At 37.4% G+C, this 10,773-nt stretch overlaps 1 protein-coding gene across 1 annotated transcript in view; it reads left to right on the top strand.

Moving 5' to 3' along the window:
• LOC117300239 overlaps positions 1 to 10,475 on the top strand; it is a 10,648-nt gene extending 173 nt beyond the window's left edge. Inside the window, exons 2-14 of the mRNA XM_033783966.1 lie at positions 683 to 909; positions 1,319 to 1,570; positions 2,096 to 2,331; positions 2,844 to 3,009; positions 3,534 to 3,788; positions 4,139 to 4,200; positions 5,047 to 5,133; positions 6,039 to 7,935; positions 8,241 to 8,294; positions 8,410 to 8,484; positions 8,976 to 9,041; positions 9,761 to 9,859; positions 10,388 to 10,475. Of these exons, the coding sequence (XP_033639857.1) occupies positions 683 to 909; positions 1,319 to 1,570; positions 2,096 to 2,331; positions 2,844 to 3,009; positions 3,534 to 3,788; positions 4,139 to 4,200; positions 5,047 to 5,133; positions 6,039 to 7,935; positions 8,241 to 8,294; positions 8,410 to 8,484; positions 8,976 to 9,041; positions 9,761 to 9,859; positions 10,388 to 10,467 (3,556 nt within the window). The 3' untranslated portion in view covers positions 10,468 to 10,475. The remainder of the gene's footprint in view (positions 1 to 682; positions 910 to 1,318; positions 1,571 to 2,095; positions 2,332 to 2,843; positions 3,010 to 3,533; positions 3,789 to 4,138; positions 4,201 to 5,046; positions 5,134 to 6,038; positions 7,936 to 8,240; positions 8,295 to 8,409; positions 8,485 to 8,975; positions 9,042 to 9,760; positions 9,860 to 10,387) is intronic.
• Positions 10,476 to 10,773: the final 298 nt, after the last annotated feature.

The following is a 10,773-nucleotide window of genomic DNA, read 5'->3' as shown; positions in this document are numbered from 1 at the left end:
CCATAAGGACAATCATGGCTAAATAAATCACTGGCAAAGGATACTCGCTAAAGCAGAAACCTTGGCTGAGACAAAAGAAATGACGTCATCATGATAACTTGACAAATATTTGAAATTTTGCTTAGATATTTGGTTTGTGGGTGTGTCTTGAATTGGCGGTCTGTTTTTTACATTTGAAGGTAATTAGGACTAAGACAAAAGAAATGGTGTCATCGCACTAACTACATCAATACTTGGAATATCAAAATAAAATTTGTTTTTGGATTGTACAAGCAGAAGCCGATTGAACTGGGGTCCATACATCAAAATCAATATGTCCACAGAACTTGCCTCAATGGACTTTGTCTAAAAGGCGTATATGGTTGGGGATAGACTTGATATCAAGTCTGAGATTGCGGTAATTTTGTCTACACTGCGCAGTCCATTTTCACGCTGTTCTCTAATAAAAGAACGCACTCTCCCGGCTTGTACACACCCTAAGGCGATTAAGTCCATTTAGATACATGGATACCTGATTGGCCAGGACTCTAAAAATGACACAATCCTGAATATGATGCACCGGCCATATGTAGGTGTTAAATAATAATTAAGATGTTGTGTTCTAAAAAAGTTGACAAATCAGAGCTGAGCTTATATAACTTTCTCTTTCAACAGCAGACAGAACTGATCCTTTTGTCACTAGCTTCCCTGAAGACATCAGTGTGACTGTTCCCTTTGGCACTCCAAACACAACAGTGACCTGGGCTGAGCCAACAACAAATGACAATTTGGGAACTGTCATCTCAAGCAAGACAATAGAATCTGGAAGCCCCTTCCCAACTGGACAGACAACAGCAGTGACTTACACCTTCACTAATTCTACAGGAAATTCAGTCAAGAAAACCTTCCAAGTTACAGTGGTTGAACTAAGTAAGTGTAAAAGAGAACTCAAAGTTGTTCATCACAGTAAAAACATTAATATGACACACCACATGTAGGCAGCGCTGTGTATGGAGAAAGTTGCGGTGTGTACTAATTAAATCCGAGCAGCTCGTTCATGGGAATTTACGCCACTGCAGCTATGGCCGCCACACACGCACGTCAACGCACACGCACTGTGAATCCTCCATGCTGATTGGCTCATATGTGGACTGACGCTCCATTGTCAAGTCACACAAGGTGTATTGCGCTCATGTGTTTAGTTTGAAATAGCTTCTAATCAGGAGTTTTCGCAACTCTCTTAATATATGCCTCTGCATGTAGGTATCGAATTGTAGAGTACAATAATTACTTTTATAATTGTGTATTCTCATAAAGTGGTTTGTCTCACTGTTCACAGCTGATACAGTATTACCTCAGGTGACAGCTTTCCCAGAGGATGTCTCTGTTACCATTCCATTTGGAAAATCTGATGTGTCTGTAGTTTGGCCAAATCCAACAGTGTCCAACAACTCGGGACCAGTCATAATTAACTCAGACAGGCAACCGGGAAGTTTCTTTTCTCCAGGAACCACCCCTGTGACATATTTATTCACAGATCTTTCCGGAAATTCAGTCACTCGAACATTAAATGTGAAGGTGAATGTGCTAGGTAAGTGATGGTTTAATCTTTTTTTAGCACATCTCATTTACTTCGAATATGTCAATAATTCATTTTTTCTCATTAGTTTTTGTAAAGTTTTTTGATGTCCCTCATGGTTACCTTGTAAATCTCAGTAACAATTAATGTAACAATTGTTGTGTCACTTTTTCTACGTGTTCAGTGTACTCTCATTTAAAGCTAAATAGCAGTGCCGAAAGACTTAAATTTAAAATCCAATTTGTATAAAATAAACAACTGCTAGTACATTTTTTACAGACACGCAATTTTTTTTAAGGATTATCTGATTTCCTCTTTTTTTCAGTGCCACAGAAAAGTAAAAAACATGACCCGATGTGTGTGTTAGTAGGCAGTTTATTATCCTCTCCCACCCTCCCCCCCCCCCAAAAAAAGAAGACAGTTTCTGTTTTTTGTGACAAGCACCATTACTAAGATAAAGTTAGAAATGTACCATTTATTTAAGTTAGTAAAGATGTATTGAATAATAAATCAGTACAGATAATTCTTTTCCAACAGCAGACAGAACTGATCCTTTTGTCACTAGCTTCCCTGAAGACATCAGTGTGACTGTTCCCTTTGGCACTCCAAACACAACAGTGACCTGGGCTGAGCCAACAACAAATGACAATTTGGGAACTGTCATCTCAAGCAAGACAATAGAATCTGGAAGCCCCTTCCCAACTGGACAGACAACAGCAGTGACTTACACCTTCACTAATTCTACAGGAAATTCAGTCAAGAAAACCTTCCAAGTTACAGTGGTTGAACTAAGTAAGTGTAAAAGAGAACTCAAAGTTGTTCATCACAGTAAAAACATTAATATGACACACCACATGTAGGCAGCGCTGTGTATGGAGAAAGTTGCGGTGTGTACTAATTAAATCCGAGCAGCTCGTTCATGGGAATTTACGCCACTGCAGCTATGGCCGCCACACACGCACGTCAACGCACACGCACTGTGAATCCTCCATGCTGATTGGCTCATATGTGGACTGACGCTCCATTGTCAAGTCACACAAGGTGTATTGCGCTCATGTGTTTAGTTTGAAATAGCTTCTAATCAGGAGTTTTCGCAACTCTCTTAATATATGCCTCTGCATGTAGGTATCGAATTGTAGAGTACAATAATTACTTTTATAATTGTGTATTCTCATAAAGTGGTTTGTCTCACTGTTCACAGCTGATACAGTATTACCTCAGGTGACAGCTTTCCCAGAGGATGTCTCTGTTACCATTCCATTTGGAAAATCTGATGTGTCTGTAGTTTGGCCAAATCCAACAGTGTCCAACAACTCGGGACCAGTCAATTAACTCAGACAGGCAACCGGGAAGTTTCTTTTCTCCAGGAACCACCCCTGTGACATATTTATTCACAGATCTTTCCGGAAATTCAGTCACTCGAACATTAAATGTGAAGGTGAATGTGCTAGGTAAGTGATGGTTTAATCTTTTTTTAGCACATCTCATTTACTTCGAATATGTCAATAATTCTTTTTTCTCATTAGTTTTTGTAAAGTTTTTTGATGTCCCTCATGGTTACCTTGTAAATCTCAGTAACAATTAATGTAACAATTGTTGTGTCACTTTTTCTACGTGTTCAGTGTACTCTCATTTAAAGCTAAATAGCAGTGCCGAAAGACTTAAATTTAAAATCCAATTTGTATAAAATAAACAACTGCTAGTACATTTTTTACAGACACGCAATTTTTTTTAAGGATTATCTGATTTCCTCTTTTTTCAGTGCCACAGAAAAGTAAAAAACATGACCCGATGTGTGTGTTAGTAGGCAGTTTATTATCCTCTCCCACCCTCCCCCCCCCCCAAAAAAAAGAAGACAGTTTCTGTTTTTTGTGACAAGCACCATTACTAAGATAAAGTTAGAAATGTACCATTTATTTAAGTTAGTAAAGATGTATTGAATAATAAATCAGTACAGATAATTCTTTTCCAACAGCAGACAGAACTGATCCTTTTGTCACTAGCTTCCCTGAAGACATCAGTGTGACTGTTCCCTTTGGCACTCCAAACACAACAGTGACCTGGGCTGAGCCAACAACAAATGACAATTTGGGAACTGTCATCTCAAGCAAGACAATAGAATCTGGAAGCCCCTTCCCAACTGGACAGACAACAGCAGTGACTTACACCTTCACTAATTCTACAGGAAAATCAGTCACGAAAACCTTCCAAGTTACGGTGGTTGAACTGAGTAAGTTAGTAATAAGTGCATATTTTTATTAGTAGCAAGCAACAAACCACTTAAACACCAAGTTTTTATTGATATTTTACAATTTGTTGTTTTCACAAATGCATACATGTTTCTTAGTTTTCAGTTGTGTGGATTACAATATTAGTTTTGCTGCAGCATAAAATAGGTTACGTACTGTTGATTGCTTTCTACCTGAGCAAGGATAATTAACACAAAAAAAATGTTTCCCCAGGTTCGGTCCAACTGGCTAAGTGACTCGATCTAAATATTATGCTGAGCCAGAGGCACTTGTACATATGTTTCTCAATTTGTTTTCTTTTTCAAATGTAACAACTTTTTTCTTATTTCAGGTTGTAGTTCCCGAGTCAAGCGACTGACTGAGCTCTCTTCTCTAAAGAAAAACCCCAATGTGGTATGTGCTCTTTGATCCTTTATTGTTTTGAAAACACAAACAAAAGTTGGAAGCCAAAGGCAAAATTGTTCCCCTTTTCTGTCATTGGTTGGGTGTGAACATCCCAATGTGTGCATACTGTCACATATTTATTGTAAGTGGGCTATGTCTTATAATTGTCTTCAAATGAATTTATAAAACGATAGTTTGATGCAGTCATTAAAAAAATGTAGGAGCTAAATCTAGGATGAGCTAGGATTGTGTACATCTGGTCTTGACGAAACCACTAGTTTCCTGTTGATAAACACTTTTTAAATAAAATTTAATGAGCATTAGAGAGATAATGTTATAAAGAAACATTGGGAGACAAAAATTGTCTCCTAAATGCTTGGTCTTTATCAACACATAATTATAGTTAACAAATTTGTCTCCCAAAGGCTTATTTTTATTGAATTAAAATACAAATTCAAAAAGTACCCGTCCACATTTTTCATTCAGGGGACTGAAAAGTCCCTTAAGATGTTTGTTTCCCTAATATGAAATCTGTGTTACCACTTCCTCAGTGTTTAAGCTTCACTGTACATCATCACCTGTTACTATCAGGCTGAACGATTGAATAGTAGAAAGCTCAACACTGATGATGGTGACCTTTGACCTTGGCAACACTTACCAACCAACTTCAAACTTAAACAATTTGTAACAACAAGTCTTAGGCCTATCTACTTCTAGAACCAGAGCTCTTTTCAGAGCCACCACTTTTCCCAAAAGACATTTATACTACTAGGTATAGTTACTTCTTATTCTCCACATCATGCAAAGCTTCAAACATCACTTTATAACTGATGAAGATTTCTATTTTATTCCTAGCAGCAATTCAGGCCATACAAGGAGCCCGAGCTTCTACCAGATGAGCAGACTGCTCTTGCAGAGCTTTCCTTTTGTGGACTGAAATTGGTAAATTTATTCGTTATTTGTTAGACCTCCCATTTAGCTATATTAACAAAAGTGTTATAAATTAAGCACAGTAAGTTTTGTTTGGCATTATCACCCTTGTAGGAAACATGTTTTGCTAGGACCAGCTAGGATTGTGTGCCAAAGTCTTGGTGTACTACTGCATGTTCAATGAAAACAATAAAACATAAAATACATGTTTACATGAGACTTAGAAAGACTGATGCACTATGAGGTACTAAAATAGAAATACTGGCTGCACCAATTTGTCTCCCAAAGGATGGTTTTTACAAAGACATAACTTTATTTGACAAGTTAGTCTCCCAAAGGCCATGTATGTTATCATCATAATTGAAAAAGTACACATCCATATCCTGTTATTTTAAACTGAAATTTCACAGATTTGTTTTTTTGCGTGACCCTTAATTGAAATATGATCACTATTTCTTAAGTACCTTTTTTAGCTTTTCTTATCTAATCACCTAAATGCTTGGTCTTTATTAACCTGGAATTATAATGAACAAGTTTGTCTCCCATTGGTTTATTTTATTGAATTAAAATAACAATTGAAAAAGTACCCGTTCACATTTTTTTTTCAGGGGAATGAAAGGTCCCTTAAGATTTTTGTGTCCTTAATATGAAATACGTGTTACTTCCTCAGTGTTCAGGCTTCATTGTGCATCATCACCTGTTACTATCAGGCTGAACGATTGAATAGAAGAAAGCTCAACACTGATGAGGCGCTTCATGTTTTTTATAGAGTCTCAACAAATTTCTGGACCTTCAGTTCCCTGAAAGAAAATGTGCGTGGTTATTCTTACAATTTTTATTTAGACATCACTTGTTTAAAGTTAAAACTACCCAAGTTTAAAGTGTGGTATCTTGTTTTCTATTTTTTGTTTTGACAGTCAAGTCCTGAAGCGGTACTCTATGAGAAACGACAGTTGTACACACAACCAAGTCGTTCATCAGATGTGTCTGATTCAGATTGTGATTCGGATGGTTCAGAGTGGCACTACGAAGATGATGAATCAGGATCAGACAGCAGTGATAATACGGACAGTGATGCAGAGTCAGACAGTCAGTCCACAATTTTTCCTGTTTGTAACAATCCACCCAGGAAGCCGAAAGTTTTGCCGGTCAATAGTAAAACAGGGTCTCAGTCTAAACCAACATCCAAGTATAAGAAACCAAAACGCATGTGCCCATTTTGCAAAAAGTACTTTCAAGAAAAACTAACGAGGCATGTTCAACTGGTGCACAAAAAGGTAAAAGAAGTTTCAAATGCCATGAATCTGCCGAAAAATGAGAGGGATGCAGCTTTTGATTTTCTCAAGAAGAAAGGTATTCTGGAAGCAAACCAGGAACAAATGAGAATGTCAACACCAGTTTATCAGCGAGAAAGGAAGACCTCGAATGATAGCAAACTTGTCTTGTGTGGGCTTTGTAATGGGTTTTACTCGAAGATGTATTTCAAAAAACACAAGTATAGGTGTCAGGGAGATTCCAATTCAACAGCATGCTCTATTCCTCTGTCATTAATGACGCCAAATGATGACATCTCAGAAGATTTCAGAAGAGACATTCTTTGCAAATTCAGAGACACCAAAGTAGGTGATATTTGTCGAACTGATCCTGTTGTCTTAAGTATAGGGAAACAGCTTTGGCGAAAAGGGATGAACAAGAAAGACAAGGTGACGGAAGTTAAGAAGTCTGTCATGTCAGACATGAGGCGGCTTGCCTCTTTGTATCTTGTTTATAAAGATCAAGATGCTGCCTTGGCTAATAATCAGGAGAACTCCACAGTGGCAGAAATGTTCAAACGAGAACATTTTAATGTGTTAAGTGAAGCAATTCAAGATTACACCACACAGGCTGATTCCTCAGGCATCAAGAGTGGTCTGAAGACTGCACTGTACTACCTTATTAAGAAGGCGTGCAAAATAATCAAATCCATCCATTTGATGGAACGTCAAGACGAGTCTGCTGCAGAGATAGATAGATTTATATCCGTCTTTGAACTCAATCATGAATTCATATTCGGTGATGCAATCTACCACATAAACTACCGCCGTCAGAAAAGTTTGCGAAAACCGATAGAGCTACCAATAGAAGATGATGTTGTTAAGTTACGCCAGCATACCATCAACAAAGTGTCCAGAATGGTCACCGATGATTTCATGGTATGGGATTCTAGGAATTTCATCATGCTAAGAGATCTCACAGTATCTCGCCTTACTGTCTTCAACGCTCGTAGAGGTGGGGAACCGTCCAGGTTGAAACTGTTTGAATGGCAAGAAGCTGAAGATAACCAATGGATTGACACCCAGAGGGCTGAGGATATGCAGGATCCAATTGAGAAGAAACTTCTAAGTCACCTTCGAGTATCATACCAAACAGGGAAAGGTAACAACCACTTGGTGCCAATTCTGTTCCCACCAGACACCATCGAGGCAATGAGGAAGCTAACAAGTCAAGAAGTGAGGACCTCAGCCGGTGTCAAAGAGGACAACTTATATGTCTTTCCATGTGTACAGGGATCATCAACTCATGTTACTGGATGGCATGCACTTAAGAACATATGTAGTGAAGCAGGAATTGAAGGATCGGCTAGATTGACAGCAACAAAAAATCGCCACAGGGTCAGTACACTATATGCGGCCATGGAGCTTCCTGAGCATGATCGAGAATTGTTTTTCCGTCACATGGGTCACTCAAGTCTAGTTAACCAGAATATCTACCAAGTACCACCTGCAATTGCTGAGGTAGTGCAAGTTGGGAAGCAACTAATGCAGATTGATGAGCGTGAGTGATTGCTTTTTTTACTTCTCTGTTTGAGCTCGGGGAGGTTAGAATAGACTTTGGTGTAGGGTTAGAGAACTTAACTTTAAAACTTTTCAGTTTGGGAGTATTCTGCTTATGTTGGGAAAGTCTATGCCTGCATGAGAGTGAACACACATGGGTTTACAGTAAGTGCAATAAAAATGCTCATGACATTGCATTTAAAAGATGGGTCTATTCAATCAAAACACCAAGATATCAATGCAGGTATTAAATTACCAAATGATATTTATGCTACATTCACTACATTAATTCTTTCTGTCTTACAGGGAATCAACAATCTGATACCTTGCCCTCTGCAGAATCTTTGCCAGTAACAGTGTGTGAGTACTTGGATTTTTCTGTCTTTTAGCTTAATCTCCCATGTCAATACGAAATGTGCATTAACACATGTAGATGTATAATTTAACTGTGTTTGAATAACTGTTTAATATGTAGCCAAAGAAGTTGTTGATGATGGATGTACCGATTTTCCAACTCCACAACTGGCACCTGCTGTTTCAAAGAGTACAGGTAAGTACATAAATTTGTGTCCTGTTGCTCCTTTCTCAACTCTTAGTTCATGGGAAATTTAGCTTGCATCTCTGTTAATTGATGTGGTGCTTTGTCACACCAGAACACCAGCATAACTCCTCACTTATGTCTATGACCCCACACTTGGTGCCCCCACCACTGGTGCCCCCCCCCCCCCCCATTTTTGAATACCCGAATAAAATGTTACATTTTATAAGCTTTTTACATGTATGTAGTAAGTGCTGGGCAGACAATGTATTGTTTACCTTTATGTCAGATAATTTAATAAAAATTAGAAACTGCATAACAAGAAAGGGTCTTGTTTAGGAAAAATACAACTGGGAAAAAAACATTTTTAATTGTCTACAAGCACCCCTAGACAATTGGGTGCATCCCCTGCACCAGAAAGACATGCAACACCCAAGTTAATAAAGATTTGTTGTTATTTATTTGAGTTATTGTATAACAAATTTGTTTTGTTACTTAACTAGGCAAGAAAGATGTTAACATGCTGTTGGCTTGGAAGGATAAAGATCCTGTTCCACAAGGTAGTCATGGTATGTAATTACTAAATATATGATTTTTCACTAAGTTATTAAATAGTGTCTCCTTAATAAATGATTTCCCAATAGTTATTATAAGATGTCTCCTAAATATGATTTTTCACTAAGGTATTAAATAGTGTCTCCTTAATAAATGATTTCCCAATAGTTATTATAAGATGTCTCCTAAATATATGATTTTTCACTAAGGTATTAAATAATGTCTCCTTAATAAATGATTTCCCAATAGTTATTATAAGATGTCTCCTAAATATATGATTTTTCAGTAAGTTATTAAATAGTGTCTCCTTAATAAATGACTTCCCAATAGTTATTATAAGATGTCTCCTAAATATTTGATTTTCACCAAGTTATTAAATAGTGTCTCCTTAACAAATGACTTTTCCCAATAGTTATTATAAGACGTCTCCTAAATATTTTATTTTTCACCAAGTTATTAAATGATGTATTCTTAATAATGTGGCTTTTCATGTAGTTCTTTATTGATAGAACATTCATCGCATGCCTGATTTAGTGCATTGGCTATCCGTTCTGGCATTGCGATTTTGGACGTGTGGTATTAAAACCATTTTTGTCATTGTCACGGCCACAACCCTAGCGGTTTGAAACGGCCATTTAAAACCGTTAAAAACGATTAATGCAATCAATGTTATGCATGGTGTTGTGTCTGATGATTTTTGTCAAGTAATTATCAAACGTTTACTTCTTTACAGGAACAAAGAGAAACTACTGCTGGCCCAAGCAGGACGAAGAAAAGGTGGTGGAGTATTTCACAGGAATAATAACTGGAAAGTCCAAGCAGACGATACCAAGTAAGCAATCTTGCAATTGCATTTTTGAAGATAAATAGTTTTGAATGCTACTGTACACATGTCTTCTACCTCAAACAAAACATCAAATAACACACTTGCAGTTCAATTTTCATTGCATGAAGCCTGTCAAACCATCTAGTTTAAATTCATTGTGACACAATGTGGCATCTTGCCCACTTTTATTTGTCATTATTACTTTTGTCTTCCACCAATTATTGTGCCTTTTGCCAAGGATAAAAAACCAGAGGTAAACTCAAAGACTCTTGAAAACTTTTTGGCGTACATTCTACATTTTTAAATAATGGCGTATGTGTCTTGCACGCCGTCACTGCTTTATTGCAAATTTTCTTTGTTTTATCAACAATAATAAAAACATGACATATTTTGTGAAAATGAAATGTCTTAGCCATGTGCTGGTTCAGGCTAGAATGACCCAACCTGGCTGAAGCCAATACAAATTTACCAAAAGTAGTTCCAGCAAAACCACAATGTTATGTTGTTAACTTTTGATTGCTCTTGTGTTCACAGAGAAACTTGAAGTTCTGGATTTCCTTAATTCATGCAAAATGCAAACTGTTTACAAATGGACAGACATAAAACTAAGGTGATGAACGAGAGAGCAAAATGGCGGAGGATAGTGATGAAGAGGACTAGCAACATGAAAGATAAGTCTTAAAAGGTAATGTGTCCCTAACGTGAGGGACAACCATCCGTGCATTAAGGTCTGTAATCAGCAAATGTTTAGTCTTCGGTATACATGTAGGTTGGACGGGTACTGATGTTTCTTAAAGTTTATATGAGCCAGTTTTAAGCTTCGATAGGAGACATCAATAAAATGGAAACCATTGACCAGGTTTACAGTTTCAGATGTTTGTTTTTTTAAACTTGGAAATATCGCAAAATTTAGTCAAACA

The sequence above is a fragment of the Asterias rubens genome, chromosome 15 (genome assembly GCF_902459465.1).
Source record: "Asterias rubens chromosome 15, eAstRub1.3, whole genome shotgun sequence".
In the NCBI taxonomy this organism is placed as follows: domain Eukaryota; kingdom Metazoa; phylum Echinodermata; class Asteroidea; order Forcipulatida; family Asteriidae; genus Asterias; species Asterias rubens.
This window is presented reverse-complemented; position numbering and strand designations above follow the sequence as displayed.